The sequence below is a fragment of the Aquarana catesbeiana genome, linkage group LG02, assembly GCF_042186555.1.
Source record: "Aquarana catesbeiana isolate 2022-GZ linkage group LG02, ASM4218655v1, whole genome shotgun sequence".
NCBI lineage: Eukaryota > Metazoa > Chordata > Amphibia > Anura > Ranidae > Aquarana > Aquarana catesbeiana.
In genome coordinates, this window is record NC_133325.1 from 783,833,405 (window position 1) to 783,855,805 (window position 22,401).

The window sequence follows — 22,401 nt, forward strand, 5'->3', positions numbered from 1 at the left end:
AAAGGACTGTGCACTGACGCTCCCCATCCAACCTGATGGAGCTTGAGAGGTCCTGCAAAGAAGAATGGGAGAAACTGCCAAGCTTGTAGCATCATACTCAAAAAGACTTGGGGCTGCAATTGGTGGCAAAGGGGCTTCACCAAAGTATTGAGCAAAGGCTGTGGATACTTCTGTACATGGGATTTTTTTATCTTTCGTTTTTTATTTTTAATAAATTTGCAAAAATCTCAAACAAACTTCTCTCACATTGTCATTATGGGGGATTGTTTGTGGAATTTTGAGGAAAATAATGAATTTAATCCGTTTTGGAATAAGGCTGTAACAGAACAAAATGTGGAAAAAGTGAAGCTCTGTGAATACTTTCTGCATGCAACCAGAGCACTCTTAAGTAAGGAGAGAAACCTGAGAGTCCAAAGTCCAAATTTGTAAGAAGTTGTAAAGAGCACCACACCTACGATCATACCATAATATGAGACCACAATGTTTTTTTATTTTTTATTTAGTAATTAATAGAATAAAAGCCAATCAGGGATGGGATTGAAGTTCGCAGCAATATAGAGTTCGATCCGCCAAGTTTTCCTGCCTGCCTACTCTCTGGCTGCCGCACCTAAAGGTTATTTAACCGCATAAGAATACTACGAAGACCCCCTAACGGGGCTTTAAAGCAGCCAATGAAATGCAATATAGATAGTCAAAAAATTAATTTTATTGGTACAAAAAATGGTATAAAACAGATGAGTTCTGACCTGTAAAGTCAGGACATGAACTGGCGTACAATATAAAAATCACAACGGACAATGCCCGTGATTGGGAACAATGTACAATACAGTGTGTTTAGGACAACAAGATCATGGGTATTAAAATTCTGACGCGTTTCGACCCTCACTGGGTCTTCTTCAGAGGATAGTTGGCAACTGTAAGGATGTAAGCATATATCAAACCTAGCGTAAAACTCAACAAGGTTATTTAACCGCTTCCGCTACCAGAAGCGCGGTCATGGCCCCACATACATGTACTGCGGCAGGGCGGCCCTTCAGCGCAAAATCACATACCTGTACTTCATTTTCATTTTCGGGTCTGGGGCTGCCGGCGACCCGCTCCCGCTGTGATTGGAGCCAACCAGCCAGTCCGGCGGACCTGATGTTCACCGGCGCCCCCCCCCCCCGGGGGCTCATTCGAGACAGAGAGTCAGAACGGCAGTCTGCCTATTTAAACAAGGCAGATCGCTGTTCTGTGGGAAGGGGAAGGTGGAGATCTTGTGTTTCTGCTAAGCAGGAACACGGATCTCTGTCTTCCCCCCATCAAAGCACCTCCCCCACAGTTAGCAAGCACTCCCCTAGGAACGCATTTAACCCTTTGATCGCCCCCCTGATGTTCACCCCTTCCCAACCAGTGTCATTAGTACAGTGACAGTGCATATTTTTAGCACTGATCAATGTATTGGTGTCACTGGTCCCCACCCCAAAAGAGTGTCACCTAATGTCCGATTTGTCTGCCGTGATGTCACAGTCGCTGATCGCCACCATTACTAGTATGAGGTTTAAGAGACAAAAAGAACTAAATTCAGAGGATCAACATATCCGACAGGGTTCTAGAATTTTTTTTTTTTTTTTTGTAAAAAGAAGGTCATCTGTTTTTCTCTCATAATTTATAGATTTACTTTAACATGTAGAAATATGGCAGCTGCCATTGATATCGTGTTTCCAAAGGTTCAGTGCCGGGGGGGGGGGTTGTGCCATCCCAATCCCAGCACCATTTTCCAGTCACTGACACAGAAGAAACACACAACTAGTGGGATCTAAACATGCTGGACACTTGTTATAAATGCTTTCTCCAGGCCAGTCACACAAGAGCTGGGGAAAGAAAGAATAAGAATGACAGAGGCTGCGTCCCCGAACAACCGCTCAGAAACATGAGCCTCTATCTTGCATTCCCTAGCTAAAAAAAATAATTTTATATATATATATATATATATATATATATATATATATATATATATATATATATATATATATATATGTATGTATGTATGTGTATATATATATATATATAATTTTTTTTTTAGCTAGGGAATCTGCAATTTTGCAATTTTACATTTTCACCACTAGATGGTGACAGATACGCACAGATGGACAGTATTGCACAGCAGTGTGTGTGTGTTAGCGCCTCTCCCTGTTCTTTTCTCTGGTGGATGCTTTTTATTTCAGATAAAACCCAACAATGGTTCACAGTGGCTCATTTATTTCAGTATAAGTGCTCCTACTGAAGGAAGACTTTTTTTTTTTTATTGTCTTTCAGTAACTTTACATGCCTGCATGAATAATTTCTTGCTATCTCATAATAATAACAACAATAATTATTATGATAATAATAATATTAATAATAGCAGTAGTAGAAGTAAAAAAAAAATGATAATAATAATAATATTGATAATAATATCAGTAGTAGTAATAATAATATTTATAACAACCATAATAGTAGTAGTAGTAATTAATAGTATTAGTAGTAGTGGTAGTATTGCTACTGTTAGTATTACTATTATTATTATTATTATTAATATTTTTATGATTATTATTATAATTATAAAAATAGTATTATTATTATTCTCATCATCAATATTATTAACAGTAGCGATACTACCACTACTACTAATATTATTATTTTTATGATAATAGTAATAATAATAATAAAAGAATAATAGTAATAATAACAATGATATTAATACTAATAATAATAGCAGTATTGGTAGTAATAATATTAGCAACAATAATAATGATGATGAAGATAACATCAATAATAAAAATAAGAAGAAGAATAATAGCAGCAGTATTAGTAGTAGTAATAATAACAACAAAAATGATGATAATAATAATAATAATAATACTGTTGATGATATTAATAGCAGTATTAGTAGTAGTAATAATAACAACAACAGTGATAATAATACTAATAATAACAATAACATTAGTAGAAGTAGTATTGTTACTGTTACTACTATTATTATTATTATTATGATTGTTATCAATAATAATATTATTATTGTTATGAATACAATAATACTAATATAATAATAAAATAATAGCCATAGCAGTAATAATGATAACAACAACAATGGTAATACTACTACTACTTAATAATAATAAGAAGAAGAATAATAAGATTAGTATTATTATTAGTATTAACAGTATTAGTAGTATTAATAATGATAATAACAATTATAATAATAAAATACTATTGATGATAGTAGTAGTAGTAATAATAATAATAATAATAATAATAACAATTATAACAGTATTAGTATTAATAGTAAAAGTAGTAATTATCAGTAATAATAGTAGTTTTAGTATTGCTACTATGCTACTACTACTACTATTATTACAATAACAACAATAATGATAATAATAATAATGATAATAATAATGATAATAATAATAACAAAGATGATAATAATGATAATGTAATGAATCTCCTGCTTTACTATTGGAGGAAAGTATGGGCAGAGTGACAAACTCCTATTTATCATTTCATCCCTCCTTCCTCGGATATTGTCTGTCGGGTTCTGTAACCTGGATAATGTAGTGAGTGATAGATTATGAAGTTTTGGTTGGGGGTAGTCGGATGTTTTATAGCCTTCATATAAATCAGTGTATAATGGAATTTGTTGCTCCCCCCCCCCACCCTAAATTACACCCATCAATCAGCCTCTTCTGCAATATTGACTTCTGCTCCTTGTCCTCCAGGAATTGTCCCCGGATCCCTTGAAATGAACGCTTTGACAGCCAATAGGAGATGGCTCTGACCCCCATCCACAAACATTACAACCCGATAGGAGTTTTGCTCCGTCCGCCACAAAGCAAATAACATTTTTTTTTTTCCTCCCCAGGCAAAGGGACAACTGATGATTATCTATTTTGTTGTTCCAGTTTTCTCTATGGGGGGGGGGTCACTTTAACGTGAATAAATATGGCGGCTGCCTATTTGTTTGTAAAGGTGTGGACTTCTGTCTTATTGATCGTGGAAAAATTATGCAGCCGGTGCAATTTGCACCATCCCCCCCCCATCCTGTAATTTTATTCCAGGTCAGCAACCTCTGGGGGTCAGACCTAGGATCAGGAGGTCAGCCTCATCCTCCCAGACCCCTTATAAAACTCATTACCACTATATGTGCGACCTCTATAGCCACCGCGTTCCATGCCATTCATTAATATAGCACTGACATAGGCCGCAGGGTAGTACAGTGTACATAGAATACTTCCATGTGTCTCTGCCCTCCAAGGATCTTCCTCAGACACAGGGATCAGGCTGGGTGAAGACGGCTCTTTTTTTTCTATATAGGTTTGACTGGAGGGATGAATCCCCCACAAACAGGAAGCCTATAAATGGGGGGGGGTCCTGCTGGGATTTGTAGCCGGGACCCCAACTCCACAAGGCCACAGCACTAACCGATTAAATCTGATCTTCAGGCGGATAATAAAATACACAAATACAGTTATGCATGTATTGAAAAGTATTATTTAAAATGAAATAGTAATTAAAGCATTAAAATTATTTAAAAATAATGAAATATTTTAAAAGTAATAAAAATAATAATAATAACAATAATAATATTAATTGCAATAATAATAATACTGTTGATGATACGACTAATAAGAAGAAGAAGAATAGTCGTAGTAGTAGTGATAATAATAATAATAATCACAATAATAATACTGTTGATGGTAATACATTAGAAAAGCCTTAGAAGTAGTAGTAGTAATAAGAATACAGTAATAATAATAATAACAACAATAATAATGATAATAATCACAATCATAAGGCTGATGCTGTTGATGATAATACATTATAATAGCCATAGTAGTGGTAATATAACAACAACGACGCTGATGACGATGATGATGATATTAATTGTTGGTGTTGTTGTTGTTATTATTATTATAACTACTACTACTACTATTATGATGATTATGGTATTATTTGTTGCTGTTGTTATTATTATTATTATTATTATTATTATTATTATTATTAATAATAATAATAATAATAATAATAATAATAAATGTATTATTATCATTATTATTATTACTACTACTACTACTACTACTACTACTGCTATTATGATGATTATGATATTATTTGTTGCTGTTATTATTATTATTATTATTATTATTAATAATAATAATAATAATAATAAATGTATTATTATCATTATTATTACTACTACTACTACTACTACTACTACTACTACTACTACTGCTATTATCATTTATTATCATCCCACAGTATAATTTTTATGATTATTATTATTATTATTGTTGTTATTATTATTATTTCTATTACTACTACTACTAGAATTTTAAAAGTTACAAAGTAACAAATATTTTCACAACAAACAAATATAAGGTAGCAGCACCGGGAGAAGAAGCACTAAGACCAAACAGTATCTTGCCATCACATGTGGTGACTAGAAACCTGCTGGTAGAAAGACAGAGCAGAGATATGAACTGATGACTCTTCTGCTGCTCTTTCACTATCCAATCGCAGGCTCGGGGGTGGAGAGATGACCAAGCTGTGTTGCTTCACTGTAGTAGAAAAAAAAAAGTCAGGTCACCGGTTGGCAGTGTTGTTTAGCAGAGCTGTATAAATCTCAGGACTGGATAGACAGAAATACAAATAATTAGACAGGTAAACACAGCTCCTGTATATGTATTTCTTCGGTGTAGTTAGCTGGAGTTCAGCTTTTACCACTGAGCGGCCTTGTTGAATTAAATGTAAACAGCGACTGAATTCCGAACAAGGCATTTTGGCAACATATAAAAGGCAGATGAAGGTGAGGCCTGGTGTCAGTGCTGGGTAGGACGCATGCCCTCTGACGCCCCATCTACCCGCTCTATAATTACAGCTGCTGTTATTGGATGGACTGAATTGATCTGGAGTTCGATGAATAGGACTCTGGGGAGACACTGCTGATCAATTTAAGGGACACTCCTCAGCTCTCTGCATCTTTATGAGCTTTGACATGTAAAGGGCCTTATCTCCAATACCGACAAGACAGACGAATAGAATAAAATCCAGACAGCCAGCAGGGGGCACAAGAGTGAAGAGAAACAGCATAGTATTAAAAGGGGGTGAGGGAATAGAGCAACATTGATTTTGATTACATTTTTGTTTTTTAACTTCCCACTTTCTTTTGTAGTGGGATTTTACATTAACTTGATTATTTTGATTTTTTTTTTATTATTATTTTTATTTATTTATATTTTACAGAAAGTGAAAAGAGGGAGAAAAAAGTAAAATAAAATAAAAATGTAAGTAACAATGCACAAATAATATTTGTCTACTGTCACTTTACATTTTAATTTTATTCTTATTTTTTTCTCACTCGTTTCTTCTTTTCATGGAAAATTTGACAATTATCTACACAAAAAATTAAGAGCAAAAAAACAATAATTAATTCTTTGTTCTTTCCATTTAATCCCCCCCTTAATAGCCTAATAGCCTTAAAGAAAAGGAATTTGACCGCCCCCGTTTTTGTATTTGCATATATATATATATATATATATATATATATATATATATATATATATATATATATATTTTTTTTTAATCATTATTATTATTAATAAATATATATATATTAATTATTATTATAGTGTGTATATGTATATATATATATATATATATATATATATATATATATATATATATATATATATATATATATATATATACTATAATAATAATTAATATATATATATTTATTAATAATAATAATGATTAAAAAAATAAATATATATATATACACAGTGGGGACAGAAAGTATTCAGACCCCCTTCAATTTTTTACTCTTTGTTATATTGCAGCCATTTGCTAAAATCATTTAAGTTCATTTTTTTTCCTCATTAATGTACACACAGCACACCATATTGACAGAAAAACACAGAATTGTTGACATTTTTGCAGATTTATTAAAAAAGAAAAACTGAAATATCACATGGTCCTAAGTATTCAGACCCTTTGCTGTGACACTCATATATTTAACTCAGGTGCTGTCCATTTCTTCTGATCATCCTTGAGATGGTTCTACACCTTCATTTGAGTCCAGCTGTGTTTGATTATACTGATTGGACTTGATTAGGAAAGCCACACACCTGTCTATATAAGACCTTACAGCTCACAGTGCATGTCAGAGCAAATGAGAATCATGAGGTCAAAGGAACTGCCTGAAGAGCTCAGAGACAGAATTGTGGCAAGGCACAGATCTGGCCAAGGTTACAAAAAAATTTCTGCTGCACTTAAGGTTCCTAAGAGCACAGTGGCCTCCATAATCCTTAAATGGAAGACGTTTGGGATGACCAGAACCCTTCCTAGAGCTGGCCGTCCGGCCAAACTGAGCTGTCGGGGGAGAAGAGCCTTGGTGAGAGAGGTAAAGAAGAACCCAAAGATCACTGTGGCTGAGCTCCAGAGATGCAGTCGGGAGATGGGAGAAAGTTGTAAAAGTCAACCATCACTGCAGCCCTCCACCAGTCAGGGCTTTATGGCAGAGTGGCCCGACAGAAGCCTCTCCTCAGTGCAAGACACATGAAAGCCCGTATGGGGTTTGCTAAAAAAACACCTGAAGGACTCCAAGATGGTGAGAAATAAGATTCTCTGGTCTGATGAGACCAAGGTAGAACTTTTTTGCCTTAATTCTAAGCGGTATGTGTGGAGAAACCAAGGCACTGCTCATCACCTGTCCAATACAGTCCCAACAGTGAAGCATGGTGGTGGCAGCATCATGCTGTGGGGGTGTTTTTCAGCTGCAGGGACAGGACGACTGGTTGCAATCGAGGGAAAGATGAATGCATCCAAGTACAGGGATATCCTTGATGAAAACCTTCTCCAGAGTGCTCAGGACCTCAGACTGGGCCGAAGGTTTACCTTCCAGAAGACAATGACCCTAAGCACACAGCTAAAATAACGAAGGAGTGGCTTCACAATAACTCCGTGACTGTTCTTGAATGGCCCAGCAAGAGCCCTGACTTAAACCCAATTGAGCATCTCTGGAGAGACCTAAAAATGTCTGTCCACCAACGTTTACCATCCAACCTGACAGAACCGGAGAGGATCTGCAAGGAGGAATGGCAGAGGATCCCCAAATCCAGGTGTGAAAAACTTGTTGCATCTTTCCCAAAAAGACTCATGGCTGTATTAGATCAAAAGGAGCTTCTACTAAATACTGAGCAAAGGGTCTGAATACTTAGGACCATGTGATATTTCAGTTTTTCTTTTTTCGTTTTTGTAAAATGGACCAATTTTTTCAAAATGTTGGAAAACTAAAAAAAAGAACAATTTCAAATATCATATATCCCTTTTAAGAAATTCATGAAATAATGTAACACAGTTGATCCAAGTCAATTAGTATCTAGACTGATATAAAAATGATCACTAGACACAAGTCAATTACTCAAAGTTTGATCAGTTGTAATTGGGGCAAGCTTTTGCAAAAATTAGCAAACCTCTGCAAATTTGCAATTTTGAAACCAGAGGAGGCTTCCTTTTATACTAGAGGGGATGGTATTTGTTCCAGGAGGTCACAAGGCTTCCAAAAGCCATTTTTTTTGGAAACCAAACTGTCAAAAAAAAAAAACCCTGAAATATTAGATTTGGATTTACCCATCTGAATCCATTAAATTTGAGTCAACTTTAACAACCCCATTTTAAATTTGGGTTCGACTCTCCTGACCACATGCATTAAAATTCGATTGTACAATCTGTGTTTGGTTTACTAACAATTATTTATCACGAGGGCCCATGTGATTGGAAGGAATGCTTTTGGGCAGGTCCACTCCTCACACTATATCAGCCATTCTCAACTAGGGTTCCTCAAGAGGTTGCTTGGGGTTCCATCAACTTTGGCTGATTGACCTCCCATCTGATGGGACCTGTATAGTTCTAGAACTAAAGCCAATTGGAAAAGCCATAAAACGTCAAACACCAATGATATTTTTAGCTGTCTGTAAGGGTGACATTCTGACCACTGTTGTGAGGGTTCCATTCTTCCTACTGACCACCAATGTAAGAGGGATTTTGTCATTGACCCTTAACCACTTAAGGACTAGCCTCGTTTTGGATTTTAGGTGTTTACATGTTTAAAACAGTTTTTTTTGCTAGAAAATTACTTAGAACCCCCAAACATTATATATTGTTTTTTTCTAACACCCTAGAGAATAAAATGGTGGTCATTGCAATACTTTTTTTTGCACTGTATTTGCGCAGCGGTCTTATAAGCGCACTTTTTTTTTGGAAAAAAATTCACTTTTTTAAATAAATAAATAAGACAACAGTAAAGTTAGCCCAATTTTTTTTCATATTGTGAAATATAATGTTACGCCAAGTAAATTGATACCCAACATGTCACGCTTCAAAATTGCGCCCGCTCGTGGAATAGCGTCAAACTTTTACCCTTAAAAATCTCCATAGGCGACGTTTAAAAAATTCTACAGGTTGCATGTTTTGCGTTACAGAGGAGGTCTAGGGCTAGAATTATTGCTCTCGCTCTACCAGTCACGGTGATACCTCACATGTGTGGTTTGACCACCGTTTTCATATGCGGGCGCTACTCACGTATGCGATCGCTTCTGCGCGCGAGCTCGTCGGAACAGGGCGCTTTAAAAATTTTTTTTTATTATTATTTATTTTACTTTATTTTATTTATTTTTTCACTGTTTTTTAAAAAAAAAATTTGGATCACTTTTATTCCTATTACAAGGAATGTAAACATCCCTTGTAATAGAAAAAGCATGACAGGTCCTCTTAAATATGAGATCTGGGGTCAAAAAGTCCTCAGATCTCATATTTAGACTGAAATGCAAAAAAAAAAAAAAAAAAAGTCGGTGAACCCGACGCAGAGACCACCATTATCTTGTACAGAATCGCCGGCCCTAAAGATGGATACCTCGGTTGTGGCAGCAGCTGCTGCCGCTACCGAGATATCCATCTTTAAAGTAATGCTGTATATATACAGTGGCCGGTCCTTTGGTTTTAGTAAGGGTTCCCCAATACCTGAAAATTATCATATGGGTTCCTCTTGGGTAAAAAGCCTGAGAAAGGTTGAACGAGGGGTGTATATACCGCGAGCCAAACAAGGCGTTTGCCTTGGGCGACATTTTTCGGGGGGCGTCTCTTTAACCACTTCCCATCTATTCAGTGGTTGTACCGGGAGGATGCCTGCAGCTGCTCTTGTAATAGCCATAGGAGCAGCTTACTAGCCGCTCAATTGCTAATACAAGCAGCACCCCTCTCCTTCTGCGGCTCCCTCGTGCTCTCCTGCCCCACCGGGAGGCCCGAGTGACCAGCTGGCACGTCCGCTGGCTGGCCACTTGGCTGTTCGTAACAGTAACCTGGAAGACATGACATCACTTCTGGTTTAGTTGGAAACCATTGGCACCAGTTTTTAAAAATCTATAGAATTCAAAAACACAGATTTTGGTGTTTTGAATGCTTTTAAGTGCAGAGGAGGGATTTGGGGTCTTATAGACCAACGATCCCTCCATTAAGAGGACCTGTCACTGCCTATTACTGTCGCATGGGATGTTTACATTCCTTGTGACAGCAATAAAAGTGATAAAAAAAAAAAAATAAAGCAACAGTGTAAACTAAAATAAATAGAAAAAAAAGAATAATTAAAAAAAAAAATTGAAAGTGCCCCTGTCCTCCCGTGCTCGCGCGCAAAGGTTGAATGCACGTGTCCCACACATGTGAGGTTTCACCACGAATGTTAGATCGTGGGCAGTAGTTCTATATATGGTACTTGGACGAAACATGTCTCAGGGTCTTATGAGGAAGTCACAGCTGTTCACTGTGAATGGCTACAGCTTCCCCATCAGACCCTGAGACAAGAACGATATAAAGCTGCTGTGGGGGGACAAATCTAGATGTGGGGGGGTCCGATTTAAGTCTTAGGGCAGCACAAAACCAAAATACACCTGTGGGTTGCACTATAGCAGTGGTCTCCAAACTGCAGCCCTGGGGCCGGATGTGGCCCTTTGCTTGCCTCTATCCGGCCCTTGGGACACTATTCCATCTACAACTGACACCAATGATGGGGCACTATTCCTTCTACTGACACAAATGATGGGGCACTATTCCTTCCACTGACACCAATGATGGGGTACTATTCCTCCCACTGACACCAATGATGGGGCACTATTCCTTCCACTGACACCAAGGATGGGGCACTATTCCTCTCACTGATACCAATGATGGGGCACTATTCCTCCCACTGACACCAAGAATGGGGCACTATTCCTTCCACTGACACCAAGGATGGGGCACTCTCACTGACACCAATGATGTGGCACTATTCCTTCCACTGATACCAATGATGGGCACTAGTCCTCTCACTGACACCAATGATGGGGCACTATTCCTCTCACTGACACCAATGATGGGGTACTATTCCTCCCACTGACACCAATGATGGGGCAGTATTCCTTCCACTGACACCAAGGATGGGGCACTATTCCTCTCACTGATACCAATGATGGGGCACTATTCCTCCCACTGACACCAAGGATGGGGCACTATTCCTTCCACTGACACCAAGGATGGGGCACTCTCACTGACACCAATGATGTGGCACTATTCCTTCCACTGATACCAATGATGGGCACTAGTCCTCTCACTGACACCAATGATGGGGCACTATTCCTCTCACTGACACCAATGATGGTGCACTATTCCTCCCATTGACACCAATGATGGGACACTATTCCTCCCATTGACACCAATGATGGGACACTATTCCTCCCACTGACACCAAGGATGGGGCACTATACCTCCCACTGACACCAATGATGGGGCACTATTCCTTCCACTGACACCAAGGATGGGGCATTCCTCTCACTGACACCAATGATGGGGCACTATTCCTTCCACTAATACCAATGATGGGGCACTATTCCTCTCACTAACACCAATGATGGGGCACTATTGCTCCCACTGACACCAATGAAGGGGCACTATACCTCCCACTGATACCAATGATGGGGCACTATTCCCCTCTCTCTGGATAACCAACATTCAAATATAAATTGGATCTCCAATCCCAGAAGACGCCAGTTGTGGGGAAACGCGTTGGACGGAGTTAGCATGTGATGTCATCACATGGTGGCTCATCGGCTGGTTCCCATGCCCACATTGATTTGTTTGTTTCAATACCTGCTTTTTTTCTACATGAATGTAAGTGCAATAACTTTTTTTCAATAAAAGTTGTTGAAACATACTGCACTATGAAGTCTCTCTCTACTTATGCTCTTTATATGTGAATGTTGGTTATTCGGAGTTGGAGCGGAGGATGTGACGAGTTAGTGTGCTAACTCCGCCCGATGCGTTTCCCCACAACTGGCGTCTTCTGGGATCGAAGATTCAATTTATATTTGAATGCTGGTTCTACGGAGTTGGAGGGGAGGATGTGACGAGCTCTTCCCACACGAGGAGTGCATTATCCCCATCCATCCCAATCAAGGCTTTTTGACAGTGAGAGTGTCGGTCTTGTCTTTGAGATACCGCAAGCACATTTGATCTCCGATAAGAGGCCCTTTTTTCTCGAGGAGCACTTTTGGAAACTGGAGCACTTTTTTCTACAGTTGTTTATTTTATTGTTTATTCATTTATGAAATATTAAGGACTATTCGTTTATATGGGTTTCAATATTATGTATGGTAAATATCAATATTCATTAATTGTATTTGTATGTTATATGTATCACATTATTCTTTATTGAGTATGATTACCAAGTAATTGTATGAGATTTAAAGGGACAGCGCACTTTTTTTGCACAAATATACACTTGGGTCTGGTATTCAGGACATAGCAGTTGCAGCACTCTCCAATACTCGATTGGAGTATTCTTTTTAAATTTTTAACATAAGAAATGACACTTTGCTACAATGTAAAGTAGTGAGTGTACAGCTTGTATAACAGTGTAAATTTGCTGTCCCCTCAAAATAACTCAACACACAACCAATAATCTGTAAACCGCTGGCAACAAAAGTGAGTACACCCCTAAGTGAAAATGTCCAAATTGGGCCCAATTAGCCATTTTCTCTCCCCGGTGTCATGTGACTCGTTAGTGTTACAAGGTCTCAGGTGTGAATGGGGAGCAGATGTGTTAAATTTGGTGTTATCGTTCTCACTCTTTTATACTGGTCACTGGAAGTTCAACATGGCACCTCATGGCAAAGAACTCTCTGAGGATCTGAAAAAAAGAATTGGTGCTCTACATAAAGATGGCCTAGGCTGTAAGAAGATTGCCAAGTACTGCTCTTTAATAAAGTTTTTTTTTGAAACTCAAAAAAAAAAAAGAAAAAAAAAGAAGATTGCCAAGACTCTGAAATTGAGCTTCAGCATGGTGGCCAAGACCATACAGCGGTTTAACAGGACAGGTTTGAGTGCTGCCAGCAATGCTGCAGAGGTTGAAGGGGTGGGGGGGTCAGCTTGTCAGTGCTCAGACCATACGCCTCACACTGCATCAAATTTGTCTGCATGGCTGTCATCCCAGAAGGAAGCCTCTTCTAAAGATTATGCACAAGAAAGCCCGGAACCATGTTCTGTGGTTTGATGTGACCAAGATAAACTTATTTGGTTCAGATGGTGTCAAGCGTGTGTGGCGGCAACCAGGTGAGGAGTACAAAGACAAGTGTGTCTTGCCTACAGTCAAGCATGGTGAAGGGAGTGTCATGGTCTGGGGCTGCATGAGTGCTGCTGGCACTGGGGAGCTACAGTTCATTGAGGGAACCATGAATGTCAACATGTACTGTGACATACTGAAGCAGAGCATGATCCCTCCCTTCAGAGACTGGGCCGCAGGGCAGTATTCCAATATGATAACGACCCCAAACACACCTCCAAGACGACCACTGCATTGCCAAAGAAGCTGAGGGTAAAGGTGATGGACTGGCCAAGCATGTCTCCAGACCTAAACCCTATTGAGCATCTGTGGGGTATCCTAAAATGGAAGGTGGAGGAGCACAAGGTCTCTAACATCCACCATCTCTGTGATGTCGTCATGGAGGAGTAGAAGAGGACTTCAGTGGCAACCTGTGAAGCTCTGGTGAACTCCATGCCCAAGAGGGTTAAGGCAGTGCTGGAAAATAATGGTGGCCACACAAAATATTGACACTTTGGGCCCAATTTGGACATTTTCACTTAGGGGTGTACTCACTTTTGTTGCCAGCGGTTTAGACATTATTGGCTGTGTGTTGAGTTATTTTGAGGGGACAGCAAATTTACACTGTTATACAAGCTGTACACTCACTACTTTACATTGTAGCAAAGTGTCATTTCTTCAGTGTTGTCACATGAAAAGATATAATAAAATATTTACAAAAATGTGAGGGGTGCACTCACTTGTGAGATACTGTGTGTGTATATATATATATATATATATATATATATATATTTATTAAAATTATTTGGCTTTAATATTTTCTTTGATTCCAGCTCACTATTGTACTATTTCATGCCAGAATAACCTATTAACACATCTTTCTCTCTCTCTCTCTCTCTCTTTTTATTTTTTATTTTCTGCAGGACCAGGGACAGCGATAGTGGACAACGGATCCCTCAACTTGGCTGCTTCCCTTTGGCTTATGGTGACTGCCCTTGTCTGCCTAATCTGCAAATGTTAATATAATACCTATATAAGAGAATAAAAAAAAATTTACGAAAATACCGAAAAAAAAAAAAGTAACTTTGGAGAGGAGGAGGAGGAGAGAGAGAGGGAGAGATGGGACTGTTTCCTTCACAAAGTGTGTTGCGAAGCAATGGAAAATTATACCTTAAGGAAGAAAACGAATAAATAAAAAACAAAATAAGAAGACCAGAAAATTTCTAATTCAACAAGAAGCCTAAATGACATGACAAAAATGAAGGGACTGAATTCTGTGTAAAGAACCGCATAATGCTGAGAACATTGAAATGTTGTAAAAAAATGTTTTTAATTTTCTTGTCTTTTTTTCTTCTTTTGTTGGTTTGAAATTCTCTTCATGTAATTGTCTCTTTCTGGTGTTCCAGCCTCTCTCTCGCTCGTTCCCGAATGATTCTTTAATGATTATGATTAACCCTGGTTTTCTTGTGTCCCTCAACCTATTTTTTTGGCAGCAGACCTCGTCAAGACGTCCTGCCAAAAACAGGGTTGACTGACTACTCAACCATACGTTAGGGTGAAGGACACCTTAGGAGGACACCTCTTACTTATACGACCTCACTACCTATAGGGTTCATTTGGTAGTCATCACATTGGGTTTCCAAGTTTGTGTTTTGTAAACATGTCTTCACCTATTGATAAGTCCATCACATGGAACCATTGTAACAATAGGAAATATATATTAGTTTTCTAAGTTAAATTACCGAGAGGTCTATCTCTAGCCTGTGATGAATTTTGGTGTCCTCCAAAGTGGCATCTGCATTAGCTACAGGTTGAGTCAGAGTAGTAGCTCTTTAAACCCTTTGCCTCCAAGTACATTGAAGGCACAATGTCCTAAGATACTTCTTAAGAAGCCTATGGTGTCAGGTTAGCGTTAACCCTTTGCCTCCACATACAACTTTGAAGGCACAATGTCCTAAGATACTTCTTGAGAAGTCTATGAAGTCAGGTTGGCGTCAACCTTTTGCCTTCATGTACAACGTTGAAGGCACCATGTCCTAGGATACTTCTTGAGAAGCCTACGGTGTCAGGTTGTTGTCAACCCTCTGCCTCACACGTACAACAGTGAAGGCACAATGTCCTAAGATACTTCTTGAGAAGCCTATGGTGTCAGGTTGTTGTCAACCCTCTGCCTCCACATACAACAGTGAAGGCACAATGTCCTAAGATACTTCTTGAGAAGCCTATGATATCAGGTTGGCATCAACCCTCTGCCTCCATGTACAACATTCAAGGCACAATGTCCTATGATACTTATTAAGAAGCCTATGGTGTCAGGTTGGGTTGATGCCCAATGTTCCTGTCCAAACCCTGCTCTCTCCTTTAGAAGCAGATGGGACCTTCTCGAAGTATGAACAACGCACACCAGCTCAACTAGAATATACAAAGAACAAAACGGAAGGGGCAAAGGGGTTAAATTTCCTCCTGGGCTCAAATCTTACAGGGACTGCTTTATTTGCCTGCTTTTCGTGTGTGTGCGTGAGTGTGTGCCAAGCTTGCTGTAGGGACTAACACATATCAAAAAACAAACAGGGTTTTATTCATAGAGAACCAGTTGCCGCAACGTTAAATCCTTTTTGCATGACTGAGCAAGGAGTTCTAGGTTCTAAGGGAGCATCAAATAGCCATAGGGTATAAGTTATATATAATAATTGCTCTCTGTCCCATTGGAGTGCTTGGTCAATGAGTTCATAAGTATAGAACCTTGGTGTTCAGTAATAGCTTTTCAATCAGTATTTTAACCCATGTGACTTAAAAATCCTATTTCAAAAGGGAAAAAAAAAATAGCAGAGTAATTGGTGGATCTTTATTATGGCAGACTTCTGGTGTTCACACGTTATGGGGTACAAGCGTTATTTTTTTTTTATTTTTCAGGGTCTTGCTTTAAACAGTAAATTATTTTTTATTGTACCTCTACTTATGTAACATAACTGTTATCATACATACAAGTAAAATCGGATTTGGTATTTGTTTAGTTTGAGATGTGGGAATGAAATGATCAAAAAACAATTCTACTTTATACATATGTAATCTTACACTGGTTTTAACGGTTGCTTATAGTCGGATTAAAAAAAAAACAAAAAAAAAAACATGTATGTGGTCTATTAGCTAATGTTTGTTGTTTCTCTCTGTATTTCAGCTTATCTGTTTATGGAGAATATTTCACCCAAAATGCTGAAAAACAAATAACACAAAAAAAAAAAAAAAATACCTTCACACATGGTGATGTGTTTTGCCCCTTATGCTAATGGAAAGAAGTGGGCAGATTATTTGACCATTCACGTATGTGGGTGCATCAGGCTTTCATGAGGCTTACGTTAATTTCAAAACGTATAGCGTGTGTTGCAGAAATATATTTTTGGCACATGCCTATGTATAGGATAACCCTAATATTTGTAGCAAACTAAATTCCAAACCTACCTCAAATTATCAGAGGTAACTTTTCTTGAGTGCTTGATTTTTTTTTCCACCAGATACTCAGATTTTAACAGTGCAGATAAATATTTTCATGATGAAAATGCATGTCCTAATGTTTTTTTTTTCTGTTTTTTTTTTTGTTGTTTTTTTGTTTTTTCACGGGTCAAAAGATGAAGATTTTTGTAGACCAGAATTCAAAAAAGTTGAAAGTAAGCTCAATTTGCCTCCAAGTCACGAACATTAAATTTTGGAGGTCAGCTTTGGTTAAAAAGTTGTCAAACAGAAACCTCCATTGGTAGGGTTTTTTTTTTTTTTTGCACGGGTCAAAAGATGGAGCTTTTTGTAGATCAGAATTCAAAAAGCTATAACTAAAGCTTGATCTGCCTCCAAGTAAAAAAAAGTACATTTTGGAGGTTAGTTTTGGTTAAGACCTTGACGAACCCAAACCTCCATTGGTAGTATTTTTTTTGCCATGGGTCAAAAGATGTAGCTTTTTGTAGACCAAAATTCAGTTGAAGGTAAAGCTCGATCTGCCTCTAGGTCAAGAAAATGACACTTTGGAGGTCAGTGTTGGTTAACAAGATGCCGAACACAAACCTTCATTGATACTTTTTTTTGATATGGGTCAAAAGATGGACATTTTTTTCTCCATTGGTATTTTTTTTTTGGCATAGGTCAAAAAATTGATCTTTTTGTAGACCAAAATGTAAAAAAAAAGGTGAAACTAAAGTTTGATCTGCCTCCATGTCAATAAAATTAAATTGGAGATCAAACCTCAAACCTCCATTGGTAATTTTTTTTTTTTTTTGGCATGGGTCAAAAGATAGAGCTTTTTCATCCGTGGTTGTTTTTTTTTTTTTTTTTTGGCATAGGTCAAAAAATGTATCTTTTTGAAGACAAAAAAATTAAAAATAAGTTGAAACTAAAGTTTGATCTGCCTCCAAGCCGAGAATATGAAATTATGGAGGTCATTGTTTTTGGCATGGGTCAAAAAATAGAGCTTTTTGTAGACCAGAATTCAAAAAAAGCTGTAACTAAAGCCTGATTTGCCTCCAAGTCAAGAAAATGAAATTATGGAGGTCAGTGTTGGTTACGATGTTACCGACTGCAAACCTCCATTGGTAGTTATTTTTTGGCATGGGTCAAAAAATAGAGCTTTTTGTAGACCAGAATTTTAAAAAAGTTGTAACTAAAGCTCGATTAGCCTCCAAGTCAAGAAAATTAAATTTTGGAGGTCAGTGTTGGTTAAGAAGTTGCCGACTGCAAACCTCCATTAGTAGTTATTTTTTTCGCATGGGTCAACAAATAGAGCTTTTTTGTAGACCAGAATTTAAAAAAAGTTATAACTAAAGCTTGATTTGCCTCCAAGTCAAGAGAATGAAATTATGAAGGTCAGTGTTGGTTACGAAGTTACTGATTGCAAACCTCCATTGGTAGTTATTGTTTGGCATGGGTCAAAAAAATTGAGCTTTTTGTAAACAAGAAATCAAGAAAAGCTTGATTTGCCTCCAAGTCAAGAAAATTACAATTTTTGAGATCAGTGTTGGTTAAGAAGTTGTCGATGTGCTGGATCTTGAGCACATGGAGTTGTAGGCACAAAATTCTAAAAATCGGCCTACAGAGCCAATGTAATGTAGCATTGAGTCTGCTTTGGCCAGCCACATGATGATAGGTGTAGTAGAAATAACTACAAACTTTGAAGGTTCAAAGGGCCCTTCATCTTGTAAATAGTTTACTGGAAAGGTCCTACAATTTTTTTTTTCCAGTATTGTTAGCTCTTCATTTCTTTGGTTCCTTTCATGGAACAATAAAACATACAGAACCCTTCCACTAGTCCAGTCATAAGTCGTTGCATTCCCACACTCAACAAAAAAGTCAGCATCACAGAGTAGGTAAACAATAACTCATGCATCCTAAGGGTGTTTTATTTACCACGCATGGAAGTTAACATATATTTGAATGTAGAGGGTGCTTTTAAGTGTGATTTTGAAAAATTGCTGCGCTGTAGAACTGTCTCGAAATAAAATTTTCATTGGTTCTGTGAAACTGAAAAGACCTTTGGGGAAGAATTTCTGTGCTGTGTACTATGGATGCAGTGCCTTCAAAATAACATTATTCTGAAATATGAGTTCAGTTATAATTCATCGTGGTACCCCCAGGTCAGAAGGTATTTTTGTTGAAAATAAATAAATAAATTGTAGCAAATTTTGTACTAGAGATTGGCCAACAGGGGCGCTCTGATTGCTTGTATTTCATTACACCATTATTGAAAGCTCTAATACTGATATTAAGAGGACATAATACCTGTATGATAACATTTTATTATTTGTAAAAAACAAAACAAACAAAAAAAAACCAACAACATATACAAGCATTGATTGGGACAGTTCTGCTGTTCTGTTTTGTACATTATCCGCAAAACATTGCTGTATTGTTTGCATCTGAAAGTCGCCCATTAAACGTTGAGAGGTTTGGGGTGTGTTATTGAATAATCCCGATAGTGTATTCTGAAAATTCTTTATATATAATATGATACCTGAGTAATACTTATTCTGCGATAATCTCCAGTAAATTGTATTGTTTTAATCTGAGACTGGTGATGTCATTGATTATAGTCTTAATCACTTGTAACACTTTTTGATTAATAGCACACACAAAAGAAAAGGAAAAAAAAACAAAAAAACAAAAAAAACATGCAGTTATATATATATATATATATTTATAGTCTCACATTTGAAAATTATAATTATGTGTGTCCATAAGTAGATTTATGTTCTAGATCAGACTTTCTCAACCTGATGTTAAGTACTAATTCCTACCATTTAAAATTTTTACATTTTCAAAAAAAAAAAAATGTTATTTTTAAGCGCTGTGCAAACTGTTGGTGCTATATAAATCCTGTATAATAATAATAATAATAATAATAATATTTTTTCTGTATGGCCCATGTAAAATTACTTCCAGAGCTTAAAAATGTGGGCTTAACTTTTTTTTTTTAATAAAGGGGGGGAAAAAGGGTTTAAAACATTATTTTTCAATTTTCAAAATTAGTTTTTCAACTTTATTTTTACATTTTCAAAATTATTATTATTATTTTTTTTTAAACTTTATCTCACATCTGTATGACCCTTGCAAAAATTACTTTAAGGCCTTAAAAATGTGGACTCAACTTTCAACACACAACTTTGGTACAACAAAAAAAAAAATTAAAGGGAAACAAACTTTGTTTTTAAATTTTACAATTTTCGATACCTATGTTTTTAAATTTTCAAAATCATTTAGAGCATCTTACTGCTATTCTATTTGGAAGACAAATTTAAAATGCCAATAAAAATAATAATACTAATAAAAATAATCCTTTATGGTTGTCCCAATTGAACACGAAAATAATTCTCAAATTCGATTTTTTTTTCAAAAATGTATGTTAAAATTGTTTGAACTCCTGTACATCACGGAAAATACTCTGTAACATGTTACTTAGTTTAAAAATGTTCTTTAAACATTATCTCGTATCTGTATGACCCTTGCGAAATTACTTCCAGGCATTACAGTGTGGCGTTTTTAAATTTATTTTCAAATACACGACTTTGGTACAAAAAAAAATGAAAGGGTTGAGAAAATCTGCTTTAGAGCATCTTACTGCTTTTCTATTTGGAAGACAAATTTAAAATGCCAATAAAAATAATAATAATAATTTAAAAAAAATCCTTTATGGTTGTCCCAATTTAAAACGAAAATAATTCTCAAATTTTTTTTTTCCCAAAATTTATGTTAAAATTGTTTGAACTCCTGTGCATCACAGAAAATACTCTGTAACATGTGACTTTGTTTAAAAATGTTGCTGGTCATTGCCTGGGAAAAGGAGGTCTGTCGCCATCCACGCCTATTTGATCATAGATGAATACATGGGTTCAAAAGAGAGTAAGTGATTCCCCAGTATGATACATGTGGGTCATATGCAGCTGATTTCGAAAACCACATTTTCATCCAGTAGTCTTCTGCAAGCCCGATAACGTATTTTATCAGCATTTTTCCCTGTGGCACGTTATATCGATGATATATTTGTAGGATTCCAAGCAAAAAGCTCAAAGTCTTAGGTGTTTCTTTTATATACACTGGTAGAATCAATTACTAGATAATTCTGCTTTTAAAGAACTCACAAGTAGGTTATATTTGAAGACAACCACGGAAAAGACAGAGAAGGTGACATCCAGAGAATTATGATTTACAGATTTTATTGGGAGCTTTTTGGATGTTTTCGAATTGTATTATATTATGGATGTGACCCAGCAAGTGTTTTTCAGAAACCTGTAAAAGAGTGGACATGTGGACATGTGGACATGTGGACTGATGTGATGATGTGGAGATGGATTGATGGGGCAGACAGCAAAAAGCAGAATTTCCTTGGTTTGAAATACATTGTAATTTTCTGATTCCTACAATAAAGGCATTTCGATGGACTGTTTAAATTAAAAACACCTTGCTGTGCGTTGTTATTGGTCGAGTAGAATAGTAGGCGGTCAGATATGATGCCTTCACTGGTGCCATTATCGCTGGTGCTTCTACCACAATCAGTACTATTGGTACTACCACTGCGACTAGTTCTGCTAATAAAGAGAATAACACAATAATACTTCTACTAAAACTTAGTAACAATAATAACAATATCACTACTTCTACTGTTAAATATATATATATATACACACGCTATATTACCAAAAGTATTTGGACACCTGCCTTTACACTCACGTGAACTTTAATGGTATCCCAGTTTTAGTCCGTAGGGTTCAATATTGAGTTGGCCCACACATTGCAGCTATAACAGCTTCAACTCTTCTGGGAAGGCCGTCCACATGGTTTAGGAGTGTGTCCATGGGGATGTTTGACCATTCTTCCAGAAGAGCATTTTTGAGGTCAGGCACTTATCTAGGACAAGAAGGCCTGGCTCGCATTCTCCCCTCTAATTCATCCCAATGGCGTTCTATCGGGTTAAGGTCAGGGCTCTGTGCAGGCCAGACAAGTTCCTCCACCCCAAACTCGCTCATCCATGTCTTTATGGACCTTGATTTGTGCACTGGTGCGCAGTCATGTTGGAACAGGAAGGGGCCATCCCCAAACTGTTCCCACAAAGTTGGGAGCATGAAATTGTCCAAAATGTCTTGGTATGCTGACGCCTTAAGAGTTCCCTTCACTGGACCTAAGGGGCCAAGCCCAACCCCTGAAAAACAACCCCACACCATAATCCCCCCTCCACCAAATGATTTGGACCAGTGCACAAAGCAAGGTGCATAAAGACA

General features: G+C 37.2%; 1 protein-coding gene across 1 annotated transcript in view; it reads left to right on the forward strand.

Annotated features, from left to right (window-relative positions):
• LSAMP (limbic system associated membrane protein) overlaps window positions 1-20,100 on the forward strand; it is a 526,302-nt gene extending 506,202 nt beyond the window's left edge. The window contains exon 9 of the mRNA XM_073614515.1: window positions 14,572-20,100. Within this exon, the coding sequence (XP_073470616.1) occupies window positions 14,572-14,669 (98 nt within the window). The 3' untranslated portion in view covers window positions 14,670-20,100. The remainder of the gene's footprint in view (window positions 1-14,571) is intronic.
• The last annotated feature ends 2,301 nt before the right edge of the window (window positions 20,101-22,401 follow it).